The sequence below is a fragment of the Cervus elaphus genome, chromosome 11 (assembly GCF_910594005.1).
Source record: "Cervus elaphus chromosome 11, mCerEla1.1, whole genome shotgun sequence".
NCBI lineage: Eukaryota > Metazoa > Chordata > Mammalia > Artiodactyla > Cervidae > Cervus > Cervus elaphus.
In genome coordinates this window covers 38,818,005-38,832,689 of record NC_057825.1, presented here as the reverse complement: position 1 = coordinate 38,832,689, position 14,685 = coordinate 38,818,005, and the positions used below count along the sequence as shown (strand labels likewise).

The 14,685-nt window shown below is 35.8% G+C and overlaps 1 protein-coding gene across 5 annotated transcripts in view; it reads left to right on the top strand.

Moving 5' to 3' along the window:
- APLF (aprataxin and PNKP like factor) overlaps positions 1-14,685 on the top strand; it is a 103,848-nt gene that overhangs the window by 67,861 nt on the left and 21,302 nt on the right. For all 5 annotated transcript variants that reach the window (XR_006343467.1, XM_043917610.1, XM_043917611.1 and 2 more), the window contains 2 exons: positions 207-559; positions 6,950-7,075. Coding sequence is in view for 4 of the 5 variants with exons in the window: in XM_043917610.1 (XP_043773545.1) it covers positions 207-559; positions 6,950-7,075 (479 nt within the window). In the remaining variant the exon portion in view is untranslated. The remainder of the gene's footprint in view (positions 1-206; positions 560-6,949; positions 7,076-14,685) is intronic.

The following is a 14,685-nucleotide window of genomic DNA, read 5'->3' as shown; positions in this document are numbered from 1 at the left end:
AAATTCCTTTTCTAATAACATTATTTCAAAGTTATTAAACTAGAGACATAGACAATGATATTTTTAGTAACTTTAAAATATGGATCTTAAAGTTTTAAAATACACGTATTGCACGAATCTTACAGTTTCATGCATTTATGCTTAAATTTACACATTTCCTTTGAAACATGCTTTACTTATGATTTATTTCCTGATTTGTCTTATAGGAAATGCCACAGTCATTTTCTGCAGCCACATTACATAACACAGAGGTAAATAACGCTAATACTAATCCACAGAGAAGCAAAATCCCAGTGGAGGCACTTGGTAAGGTTTCTGAACATAAGATCATCACTAAGGGAAGTTCAAATAAAGACAGCGTGGTGAGAAGTTGTTCTGAGAGTTGTTCCAGTACCCAGAGCAAGTCTTTCTGTGACGAGCCTCAAAAATCTCAACCTGAATCCAGCTCTAATCCGCCCAGTCCTGAATGTGTGCAGAAGGCAACCGATCCAGTTTCACATGGTTCTGAAGAAAACAAGGTCCAGAGAACGTCCTGCATGTATGGGGCAAACTGCTACAGGTAAAGCAAAATTACAGGTAGCATATAATTCCATTATTTCAATAGCATGTAGCATGTAAATATATGCTGTAGTGTGTTAAAAGACTAATAAGACCCATTGGCCTAAAGGTTAGGAGCTTTATTGTGTTTCTGCTGGTCTATACTTTTTCAGTATGCATTCTAGCAAATCCTTCTAGAGGCTTTTAAAATATAGTGGGGAATTAAATGTTTCATTGTAGATACGCTGACTACTACAAGAATCTGAACTGGGGAATACAGACTTGAAAACAGAATCACTCCGACCTTAAATACCTGTTTATTAATGTCTTATTTAGGTGTTAGAAAGATAGCTTCATAAGTAGTTTATGTATACAGTATAACTCTCAAGAGAATTCTAAGTTGTGTTTAGGCATCTTATTATACTTGTGCCTTTTCTTTTATATTTTTCTAAAAATGCTTTTAAATCACCATGATGCCTTCTAAAACAACTGAATATATATTTTCTGGATTGATTGGCTACTCCTCTACTTACTTCATTTGATTATGTTGTATCATATTTTCTAATTTCATACTTTGTAAATTAGTTTTATGCTGTGTGTTTATACTGTGTTTTCTCTATGTTTCATAGCCCTATTTCAGAAGTTTTTCTTTGCTATTGCAACTTATCAAGCTAAATATCTTATGAGTACATTCTAGTATAGTTTATCTTCTATGCAATAGCATTTGTATATCACATATTCTGTTAATTTCTCATTCATCGTATCTCTTTAAAGTGCAGTGCCATTTTAACATTTGAATAACCAATTTTAGCGATTATACTTTATGCATTTATTCACAATTTTGTCTTATTTATGATGGCTTTAGTCCCGCGTATGGACCATAATTGTTAAACTTGTGAACTGGAAGTATATAAACCTTCTGTTATTTTGAATTTTTGAAAAATCCTGTTTGGTATTTGTATCAGTTCAGTAGACCTGCCATAACTGAATACCACGGATTAGGTGGTTTAAATAGCAGAAATTTATTACCCCACAGTTCAGGAGGCTAGAAACCTGTGATCAAGGTGTTGGCGGTGAGTTCTCCCGCCGTCTCTCTCACTGGCTTATAGGTGGTGCCTTCTCATTGTGTCCTCACATGGCCTTTCTCTGTGCATGCACATCCCTGGAGCCTCTTCCTCATCTTACAAGGGCATCAGTCCTTTGGGGTTAAAGGGCCTACCCTTAAGAATTTATTTAATCTGAATTATCTCTTTAAAGGCCCTGCCTCCATATATAGTCACACTAGGGGTTAGGGCTTCAATATATAAGTTTGAGGATGGGGGACATAGTTCAGTCCGTGACAATGTTCAGCTGGTATTTGTCTTTGTTAAACATGATTTAATGTTCTATCAAGATCATAATGAATTCAGTCATACTTGACGATGACACGTTAATCAGTCATAGCTTATGAATATTTTTTTACCTTTTCACTCATTTTGATATACATAATTAATACCCATGAAATATTTGCAACTGAAATCTGGAAGACAGAACACTTATATTTGTAATAAAGGGGGAAAAAAAACTGAATTGAGTTCTTGTTATACATGTATATCATAGCAATCAGTTAAATATCTTTTTTCCAGCCTCAATGCCACTGCTTCAGCTCATGCCATGATTCCTCTGGAGCTAGTAAATAATCTCCCAAGTCTCCACACTTTCCCTCAGGTTCATATTTCTTCCTCATTCTTGCCTGAATGATCTGACTGAGAAAATAAAAGCAAAGATAAAAAATAAGAGAGAAAAAAAATCTGACAATATTACTCTCTCATACAGAATTCTTCAGTGTCTAAAGGCTGGATTTCTTAGCAGCGTCCAGAAGGCCCTGAACTGCCAGTGATTCTTCAGCTGCACTATGCTGTCAGGCTGTTGTTATGTCCTTTGGATGCGCTGTTCCCGTTTCCTCGCTTCTGTCCTGCTGAAAGACTCATTCAGTTCCTTTTTTCATCCTTTTCTGATATGCCTATTCTTCCCTACATTGCTCAGCCTCTATCCATACACAACTTTTTTCCTCATACAGTTTCTAAAGTGTGCTATTAGGTCTGATATTTAATATCATAGGTCAGTTGGTAAAGAATCTGCCTGCAATGCAGGAGAATCAGGTTCGATTCCTGGGTCAGGAAGATCCCCTGGAGAAGGAAATGGCAGTCCACTCCAGTATTCTTGCCTGGAAAATCCCATGGACAGAGGAACCTGGCTGGCTGCAGTCCATGGGGTCACAAGAGTCGGACACAACTTAGCGACTAAACCACCACCACCACCAATTATTTACATGTTCTGTCATAATAGAAAATTATTGCTCAAGAGAAGTCTTATTCTATCCCTTGATATTATGCTATTAACTCCCAAGTCTGTATCTCCAACAGAGATTTCTGTACTAAATTTTAGATCTAGATAATCACTGTTTATATCACAGACACATCAAGTTCAGCCTTGTCTAAAGCAGTCACATCTTCTTTCAATCCTTTGTGAAACTGAAAACGACAAAACAGCATTTAATTTTGTAGAAATTGTTGTTTCAAAAAAACTTGTTTTGAAAGATTTTGTTCTTCTGGGGTCATATAGTTTTTTTTTGTTTAATAGCATATGGTTCCATTAGTAAACTGATTTTTAAAAAAATTGGGCAGAAATTGAAACATCTGTTATTAGCATGTAATAAATTAATACTTTAAATAAAACTTATAGTTTTATCTGAATAAGATAATAAAAATTATGAGTTAATAGTATATAAAATAAGGTTTTTATCTCTAATACATGTGCAGTGTCTCACTGAGGACCAAACCTCCCACTGCGAACAACTAGCAAAGCTGAACACCCATGTTTGAGAACATTAGAGGCAGTCACACTTTAAGGCTTCTTTTTCCCTTGTGGTATTTGCCAAATTTTTAATGTTTCATGCTGAGGGCTAAGAGAACAGGCAGAGCTTTGAGCAGTCTCATAGAACTTAGGCAACAACAATGGAGTTCAGTATTTGCCAAGCGGGAGGGACCCTGTATGGAAGTTATAGACATTCAGGAGGGAAAATAGAAGCATAATAAAATTGAATATGACTATATAAAGCAGTAATAACTTTTGTGTTATGTAATGTATTTGTTTAAAATACATGAAAATAGTACAGACGTGGTCAGGGATTAAAACAAGTAAATTTTGGCTATAGTTACAATACCTAAGTGGAAGAATACCATATTTGTTATTTCGTGACTGTCTTAACTTTATGTGGGCTTCCCTAATAGCTCAGTTGGTAAAGAATCCACCTGCAATGCAGGAGACCCCAGTTCAATTCCTGGGTTGGGAATGTTTGCTGGAGAAGGGATAGGTTACCCACTCCATTATCCTTGGGCTTCCCTTGTGGGTCAGCTGGTAAAGAATCCACCTGCAATGTGGGAGACCTGGGTTCGATCCCTGGGTTGAGAAGATCCCCTGGGGAAGGGAAAGGGTACCCACTCCAGTATTCTGGCCTAGAGAATTCCATGGACTATACAGTCTCAAAGAGTCTATACAGTCTCAAAGAGTCAGCCACAACTCTTTATGTAGGTCCTCAGAATTTATCTGTGTTGTAACATGAGTCAGAATTTCTCCTGTTTTTAAGGCTGAATCATATTCTATTTTATGTATATACCTTGTTTTGTTTATCCATTCATCTTTCAATGGACATTTGGGGTGCTTCCATTTCTTGGCTATTGTGAATAATGCTGCTGTGAACTTTGGTATGAAAATAACTCTTTGAGATCCTACTTTCAATTATTTTTGCATATAAATCCAGAAGTTGAATTGCTGGATCAATTCTGTTTTTAATTTTGCGGGATACCATCATGCTATCTTCCATAGCAGATATACCATTTTATATTTCTGCAAACAGTGCACAAAGCATTACAGTTTCTCCACACTTGTTACATTTTCTGCCAACAATACTCAAAAAGTGTTACACTTTCTCACCAACACTTGCTATTTTCTGTTTTTTTGGTGGTGGTCATTTTAATGGGTATGAAGCATGATACATTGTGATTTTGATTTGTATTTCTCTAATGATTACTGACTTTGAGCATCTTTTCTTATACTTATTGCTCATTTGTGTATTGAATAGAAATTTCTTTGGATTATAGACATTCCTTTGCTCATTCGTGATTCAAGGTTTTTTTTTTGGTCATTGAGTGGTACGAGTTTTGTGTATATTCTGATTATTGACCACTCGTTAGGTACATGACTTGTGAATATTTTCTTCCATTCTGTAGGTTGCCTGTTCATTTTATTAAATGCATCCTTAGATACAAAGAAAAGTTAAATTCTGATGTAGTCCAGTTTGCCTAGTTTTACATTTCTTGCCTTTGCATTTGGCAGGATATCTTTGACAAATCCAATGTCTTGAAGCTTTCTCCGGTTTTCTCCTAAAAGTTTTGTATTACTATCTTAGGTCGTATATTTATGTCTTGGATACATTTTAAGTTAGTTCTGTATATAGTGTGAGAGAAGGGTCCAACTTCATTCTTTTGCATGTGAATATCCTGTTTTCCCAGCACCATTTGTCAAAAAGAGTATTCTTTGCTTTTAGAGTGGTCTTGGCACCTTCGTTGAATGGACAAAAAATCATACAATGGAACATTGCACAGTAATAAAAGTATACTGTTGTTACATGAAACAGTATGGAGTAATAATATAAACATAAAAAGTCATTCTCAAAGAAGTGCATATTTCCATTTTAATTCAAGTACAGACAAAACTAATAGACTTTTTTTTTGGCACTAAGATGTTTTATTTCTTTGTAAAAACAATGTATCAAGAGTAGTTTGAACAGTACTTGTCTTATTCTCTTCACATAACTTATTAAATATGGAACAAGCATCATTTCTATGCCTGAGCTAATTGGGGCTTCCCAGGTGGCTCACTGTAAAGAATCTTCCTGCCAAGCAGGAGACTCGGGTTTGATTCGTGGGTTGGGAAGAGCCCCTGGAGGAGGAAATGGCAACCCACTCCAACATTCTTGTCCATGGAAATCCCATGGACAGAAGAGCCTGATGTGCTACAAATAAAAAGAAAAATTGTCATACATTTTTTGAAGTTTTCCTTAGCTTCCAATATTTTATCTTTTGTAGTGAAGTATCTCTGATAATTTCTTTAATGTGAAGATTTTTGCTAGTGTTTCTTCCTCTGAGATATCTCCATTCTTTTGTCCCAACCACTTTTCCAGTTTATGTTGATAAATTAGCTTCACTAAATTCTGTGCTGTGCTGTGATTAGTCGCTTCAATCAATTCCTACTCTTTGTGACCCCATAGACTGCAGCCTGCCTGGCTCCCCTGTCCATAGGATTCTCCTGGCAGGAATACTTGAGTGGGTTGCCATGCCCTCCTCCAGGGAATATTCCCAACCCAAGGGATCAAACCCGTGTCTCCCACATGTGTAGGCAGATTCTTAACTAACATACTGTTTTATAACATTGCTTCTCAAAGTATGGTCCAGAGGCCCTTGGAGGGCCTGGTCCCCAAGATGCTTTTAGGAAAACTGTTGGGCCAAAACCATTTTCATAATAATGCTTCCTGTGTATATGCCTTTCTGTGGTGATTCTCTCACTCACCAGTGTGCAGTAGAATTTCCCGGAGGCTTATGATTTGTGTTAATGATTGAATGCAGAAGCAGATAGGAGAATCCAAATGCCCTCTGTTAAGCCAGACATTATAGAAATTTCTGAAGTATAAAACAGTGTCTCCATCAATGTTTTTTTTGGAAGATAGGTATTTATGTTGAGATTTCCCTTTTATGATAATGTGTAAAGGGTTTACTGCTATTTTAAAGTAAATGTATTTTTTAAAAATTTCTAGTTTTTAGTTTCTAATAGATTAAATGTTCTCAGTCGCTCAGTCATGTCCTACTCTTTGCATGTAGCCCATCTGGCTCCTGTGTCCCTGGGATTTTTCCAAGCAAGAATACTGGAGTGGGTTGCCAATGCCTTCTCCAGGGGATCTTCCTGACCCAGGGATTGAACATGGGGCTCCTGCATTGCAGGTGGATTCTTGCATCTGAGCCACCAGGAAAGCCCTTAAAAGCTATATATGCTTATAATGTTTTTATCCTACATATATATTAGTCTACATAGTCTGTTATATATATCCTATTTAAAGTACTGTTTGCAGTTTGTCTGTTGACAATCATGGTCTTTCCCATGTCACCAGAAATTAATTTTGCTACTATGAGAGTTCTGCACTGACTAGTTATCATGAGTTTTATTTTTAACAACTTAGTGTTAGTTCATGTTCTGGAATAATCTGATGTTTATTGTTTGATTTTCTTCTATATCCTAATATTTTTTCTAGTTTATCTAGAAATCTAGTATATCCTATTAATTATTTTTTCTGACAGTGTGTTTGTCACTCTCATAGGAAAAATCCTGTCCATTTTCAACATTTCAGTCACCCTGGTGATAGTGATTATGGAGGTGTAAACATCACGTGTCAAGATGAAGCTGATGACCGGCCTGAATGTCCTTATGGAGCATCTTGTTATAGGTTTGTAAACCTGAAATGTTTGATTACATTGCTTTTCTGTTTAATTTCTGTTAACTTACTCAGGAGAAACTACAGGCAAGCTTCTCCTTTCAAGCCTTTAACTTTCTTTTAAGCTTCTATAGGTAATAGGTTTTCATTTTATTACTAGGTAGGATTATGATGATTCTTTTAGACAATTCTAAGTTGTTGAAATTATTAACATTAGAAGTGCCTGAAATTTTTCCTAACATTCTAACACTGCAAATCAGATAATTTAAGAACTGTCAGTGCTACCCCATTATACATTCTATCCAGACTCCTTCAGTTCGGTTCAGTCACTCAGTCGTGTCTGACTCTTTGCGACCCCATGAACTGCAGCACGCCAGGCCTCCCTGTCCATCACCAACTCCCAGAGTTCATCCAAACTCATGTCCATTGAGTCTGCGATGCCATCCAACCGTCTCATCCTCTGTCATCCGCTTCTCCTTCTGCCCTCCATCTTTCCCAGCATCAGTGTCTTTTCAAATGAGTCAGCTCTTTACATCAGGTGGCCAAAGTATTGGAGTTTCAGCTTCAACATCAGTCCTTCCAATGAACACCCAGGACTGATCTCCTTCAGGATGGACTGGTTGGATCTCCTTGCAGTCCAAAGGTCTCTCAAGAGTCTTCTCCAACACCACACTTCAAAAGCATCAATTCTTTGGTGCTCAGCTTTCTTTATAGTCCAACCCTCACATCCATACATGACCACTGGAAAAACTGTAGCCTTGACTAGATGGACCTTTGTTGACAAAGTAATGTCTCTGCTTTTTAATATGCTGTCTATGTTGGTCATAACTTTCCTTCCAAGGAGTAAGTGTCTTTTAATTTCATGGCTGCAATCACCATCTGCAGTGATTTTGGAGCCCCCTAAAATAAAGTCAGCCAGTTTCCACTGTTAACCCATCTATTTGCCATGAAGTGATGGGACCAGATGCCATGATCTTAGTTTTCTGAATGTTGAGCTTTAAGCAAACTTTTTCACTCTCCTCTTTCACTTTCATCAAGAGGCTCTTTAGTTCTTCTTCACTTTCTGCCATAAGGATGGTGTCATCTGCATACCTGAGGTTTTTGACATTTCTCCCGGCAATCTTGATTCCAGCCCAGCGTTTCTCATGATGTACTCTACATAGAAGTTAAATAAGCAGGGTGACAATATACAGCCTTGATGTACTCCTTTTCCTATTTGGAACCAGCCTGTTGTTCCATGTCCATTTCTAACTGTTGCTTCCTGACCTGCATACAGGTTTCTCAGGAGGCAGGTCAGGTGGTCTGGTATTCCCATCTCTTTCAAAATTTTCCACAATTTATTGTGATCCACACTGTCAAAAGGTTTGGCATAGTCAATAAAGCAGAAGTACATGTTTTTCTGGAACTCTCTTGCTTTTTCTATGATCCAGTGGATGTTGACAATTTGATCTCTTGGTTCCTCTACCTTTTCTAAAACTAGCTTGAATATCTGGAAGTTCACGGTTCACACATTGCTGAAGCCTGGCTTGGAGAATTTTGAGCTTTGCTTTACTAGCGACGCCTTAGTTTGACATAAATCATTTCAGGATGTTATCTCTGCTCCCTCAACTTCTACCACTCCACCAGTCTTGTGACCATGTGAAACTCACCCCTAAAAGAAAACAGTACCACTCCTCCCTCCTTGCATAGTGTCTTGTGCTCATTTGTGTCACGCAGAGTAGAATTTATCTCATGAGGCTCTCATGTTTGGTTCTTTCCTGGATTGGCTTCTCCTCCAGGCCATGTAAGTTCCTTGACAGTAAGTACTTTTCTATCTGCAACTTTGTTTAATGAATGAATGAACTTGAAATAAATGAAACCACCAAGGAAAGAAGTAGGATTCCATTCTTGGAGAGCTTTAATTCTAGATAGCAGTTTTTCTTAGGTGATTTTCGAATACAGGTAACTGAATCTGCTGGCCTTTTTGAAATTGTTACTATTTCTGTGACTTTGTTTTCAATAAGAAAGCAGAGTAAGTTTCTGAGGCTGGAAGAAAAATCAAAAAGCCTGTACCTTACCATTTGAAAATTAAGTGTTCCATTCCAGCAGAGCATCCTACAGATAATAATGACTATGTTGTCATCAACTATATCAATAAACATGAAAATTTAGGAGAAATGACCAAATTTGTAGAAAATACAACTTGTAGAAAAGATACAAGAAAGAAAATGGGATAATCCTGTAACATTAGAAAAATTGTATATAAAAATAACAGGCTTCCATTAAAGAAATTCTAAGTCCATATGACTTTAATGGCTAACGGCTAATACCCTGGGTGCTCAGATGGTAAAGAATCAGCCTACAATGCAGGAGACTTGGGTTTAATCCCTGGATTGGGAAGAACCCCTGAGAAGGGAATGGCAACCCACTCCTGTATTCTTTCCTGGAGGATTCCATGGACAGAGAAGCCTGGCAGGCTGCGGTCCATGGGGTTGCAAAGAGTTGGACATGAATGAGCGAGTAACACTTTCACTTTCACATACACTTAAAGAAGAAATACTCAATTTTTATTCAGAATGTTAATATTCTAAAAAATGTAGAAGAGAATATATTCCCCAACTTGATACAGAAACCCAGGAAGAATAATATAAGAATGGAAATTTACCTTTGATCTTAGATGTAAATTTTAAAAAAAAGCGTTCATTAAGGGAATTAAATAATTGGTTTTATTCAAGGAATGCTTGCTTTGTTTAATATTAAAAAGTAATGTAATTTACTACATATCAGACTAAGTAGAAAATCATATCAGACTAAAAAATCTATATAAAATCATATAATTGTTTCAATAGGTGTTTTAAAAAACTGACCATTCATTTATGATAATTCATTTTAAAGTAGGAACAGAAGGAAATGTCTTTAATATAATAAAAGGTTATCTATAAAAAAGTTTACGGCAAATATCTACTTAGAAGTGAGATATTCAACATTTTCTTTCTGATAACAGAAATGAGACAAGAATGCCTTTTCTTACTAATATTAATCAATGTTTTCCTAGTGATCAAGATAGTATAATGAGACAAAAAAAGGAAATGAATAAGGATTGGGAAGGAGAAGTAAGACTTTAATTGTCGACAAATGGTTTTATTATAGAGATAGAAAATGCAAAATAGTCTCTAATGAATTGTAAGTCTTAATAAGGTCTTAGCAAGATTGTTCAATATAAATATCAGTATACAAGGCCAATTATGTTTTTATATTTCAGGCAACAATTGTGGAAAAAAACTTGAAAGATTTTATCTATAATAGCATCAAAAAGTATCAAGTTCCTAGGAATAAATCTAATAAAAGATGTGAAAGAAACAATTTGTTAGAAAAGCCTAATTATAAAGACTGAAATTTTCACAATTAGAAGATTCAGTATTGTTTAAATTACAGTTTCCCCCAAAATTGACTTGTATGCAAACACATTCAAAATCACAAAAGTTTTTATATAGAAATTTATGATGTGATTCTAAAATTTATATGGATAGGCAGAGGGCCCCAAATTGCCAAGACGATATTAAATAAGAAAGTTGGCAGACAGCCCAGGTTCGATGCATGAGACAGGGTGCTCAGGGCTGGTGCACTGGGATGACCCTGAGAGATGGGATGGGGAGGGAGGTGGGAGGGGAGTTCAGGATGGGGAACACATGTACACCCATGGCTGATTCATGTCCATGTATGGCAAAAACCACTACAATATTGTAAAGTAATTAGCTTCCAATTAAAAAAAAAAAAAAGTTGGCAGAACTTGTTATACACTTACTGTAATTAAGACAGGTCAGTGTATGCTCAAAGATAACATAAGAAGGCCAGAGCAGAACAGAACCCAAAAACAAACCTCTGCATACACAAGTGATATGTTCATGAAAAGAGTCATTGCAGGCAGTGAGAAAAAAGTGTGAATTTTTTCAGTTAATTTTATTGAGATACAAATGTTTAACGAAAAAAAGAAAATCCACACCATAGTCAAAACCTGAATTCCAGATGGATCATAAAACTAAATGTGAAAGAAAACAATAAAGTTTTAAAGATACATATAAGAGAATAATTTCACAATCCAAAAGTAGGAGTTGTTTTCTAAGACAAGATATAAAAAGTAGTAGCTAACAACAGAAATTTACTGTGTAGCACAGGTAACTATATTCAGTATCTTATAATAACCTATAATGGAAAAGAATCTGAAAAAATATATATATATGTATAACTGAATCACTCTATTTCAATAAAAAATCAATAATTAAAATGGAAAAGTTATTTACTGCATTAAAATTAAGGGTTTTTTCCATCAATAGGCACCATTAAGAGGGTGAAAATAAGCCACAGAGTGAGAAAAAGATAATTACAGTGAATAATTGACAACAGACTTATATCCTACTGTTCTGTATCCTGAAAGCAGACTTAGAAATTGCTATTGTTTTTCTCTTAGTGACATATACAGACTTTTTGCTGAAAAGAATATCTAGAATGAATAAGCATGAAAAATTACTCAGTATCATTACTAATCAGGGAAATTTCACACACTCGCATACACACACATACACACACTCACATACACACAATCTTGAAGTAACTAATTCATTGCTCCCATTTATTCAACAAATATTTCCCAAAGAATCATTAAATATCAAGGACTGATGAAACAATGTTGAGTGAGATTACTTGTAGAACAAATTTATTTATGTCTGTCTATCTAGATTTTTGGAACAAAACAGCTTTCACAGCTCATGTCAAAATTTGTGGCACTATGATAATAGACCTTTTCATTTTTAAAAAACTTTTGTAATGCAGGCTTTTATATGTATACACAAGTCGGGGCTGGTGGGGGGAGTGTAGAATAAGTTCCAATGAAGCTGTAACTCATTTTCAATAATTATCAAGTCATGGCCAGTATTTTTTCATACATATCACATTTCCTTCCATCTTATCCATACTCCTAGATTATGTTGAAATCATTGTTATCTTTTTAATCCCATTCTATCCATAGTTGTCTTAGATAATCTGTCAGGTATCCCAGTTTCCTTATAGTCTCATTTCCCCCTCCCCCCCTTTTGTTTCTCCATATCAGGATCCAGTTAAGGTCCATCTATGACATAAAGTGGCCATTTTTCTTAAGTTATTTAATCAATAGGTTTCTCTTTTCCTTGCAATGCATTTGTTGAAGGAAGCTGACTTTTGTTTTGAGGAGTATCCCTTAGTCTGGATTTAGCTGACTGCATTACCAGATTGTCATTCATTATATTCCCTTGCATTTCCTAGTAATTGTTGGTTAGAGACTAGTTATGTGTTTGTTACAGATCTCTTCCTTCTAGTGGTATTTTGTCTCTGAGATACTACCTGGGTTAGAAATTTTACTCTGCATTTTTGAAAATTCAAATTCAGACCTTAAGCCTCTCAGAGCTCCTCTCAGCAAATATTTCTTGGGAAAAATCTGCCTTGTGTTTGAAATTCCCTGACTTTCTAGACTGTTGTGATGACAACCCCATGAGACCATGATAATAAGCTCTACCAGTTTCTCTTTCCTCAAATAGTGTGCCTCCATTTGGTCCAAATATTATCCTTAGCCTGTGCTAAGAATTGTCAAAGCTCTCTTCGGAAGAGAAGCACGAGTCATCAGTTCCCCTAAGAAGGACTTTTTCTCTTTGGAATTTTAGATAATATAAAATTCTCATTGTTCCCACAATTCTCTCATATATAAAATTTTAACAATATATCAGAGTTGTTTCCCCACCCCACTGGTTGTTAAAACAAGAGTATTTGTCTGCCATGATGTCCTACACCCTTTTCAGAAGTAGAATGCAGTATGCATATTCTTTAGGAGGATAAAAACAAAATGCAAAGCCTTGCTAAGAATAATGATTTAAAAAAATTGCAGCCTTTCTTTCATCACCCTTTATTTCATCAATCACTTTAAATGGGGACAGAGTAGGGAGTAGTCAAGAGAAATTACTCAGAGGCCGGTGACTCACATGTAATAACAAAAACTTTCATGTCTGTATCTAAATATATGTATGTACATTGTGCTTTTCTTCTTCAGCTGTTGAGCTGCTCAAGTGTCCTTGTTTCTACTTGAAGATAAAATCTTAAGTTTTTTTCCCTCATTAATTTTAATTACAGTTTAGAGAGAATGTTAGATGTTATCACTTACTCTGACTGTTGTTTTACAGATAAGGGAATGGAGACTAAGAGAGGTTAAATTAGTTGCCTAAGACACCAAAGCTAGTGAGCTCAAAGCCAAGTCTCTTCTCTCCTCCAATTCAGCCTTTCTCTGTGGTATGGCCTGATTCCACTGTTGCTAGTCATGGCTTCTCAAGTATTGCTAGTCCTTGTCTTTTTAGCCAAATGGCAAAATAATATTTTGGAGCTGAAAAAAAGAAAAAACCAGATAAAGTACTTTGATTGAAGAAATTGTGAATTTTTCAAATCAACAAGATCCTAGAAACCAGATTGTAGAAGCATGATATATATTTGTATACCCTTTCTTGTCACATTATAATTTTTAGTTAGGCAGAAAACAGGATCTGGTAGATTCATTTTGTATCATTGCCATAACTAAATTGATAAAATATTATGAACAGTTTATTATTTAACAATCTTGATTTGCAAGAATAAGCTATTGGGTTTTTTTAGCCTCACACACACATTTCCTGCTGTTAAAAAATGATTTAAAGAAGACAATTTGGATGATACAAATTAACTTTAACACTTCATGAAGCAGTCTCCATTTGGAGAAATGCAAATAGGGTTGAAGACAGGAAGCTGTTAAAGGCTGAAGAATAAAGAACAAGGTAGAGAAAAAGAGAAAATATCTGACTGGCTGGGGCTACACAGTCAACCTTGTTTGGGGTGAGAAGGAACAAGGAAATAAGTGTGGAGCCCAGAGTTGGTATGGCCTGTGGGGACTGGCTGATTGGACGCACTGTGTCTCTGATCAGGTAGAGCATGTTCAGGGACCTGAAAGTTACCTTAACTTTCAGTTTGCTGGCATGGCACCCTAGGCAGAAGCAGCTCCATCTTGGGTCTAAATGTTTATTTCAGCAGTGTTGAGAATATAAGCCTATTGTCTCAGAATGAGAAAAATGTTCTAATTTAGCTTGCTTAAAAGAGTTTTTATGTAAATGCATGTGAGATTTTTCCTATCGCCACAGAAGAAAAATATTGAAGCCTCACTGATCATAAAATAAAGCACAAAATCAGCCAGAAATTATTATATTTATGAAAGTAAATATATATCAATATATGTGTTCTAAAAGTAAAGTTGTGATATGCCTGTACTCCGTGATGGTTGATTCATTTGAAAGAGGTGAAATTCATGAGCTAAAATATCTTTGCTTTTTATCTTTAAAAATTTGCCTTCACAAAACAGGATAAGAATTATTCTCAGGTAAAAAGTATTCTCTCAAGTGAAATATTAGGTTGGTTTTTAATTTGTTTGCTTCCCAGTCTTACCTTCTAATCCCTTGAATGAGTCCAAGTCAGTTTCTTGTTGGTAAATCTAGGTGATCTCAAATGTTGTATTCTACACTGAATAATCTTAATCTTATACACTGCATCAGCTACCTAAATTTATGTGGTATTGTTTTGTATTTGCAAGTATTGTTATC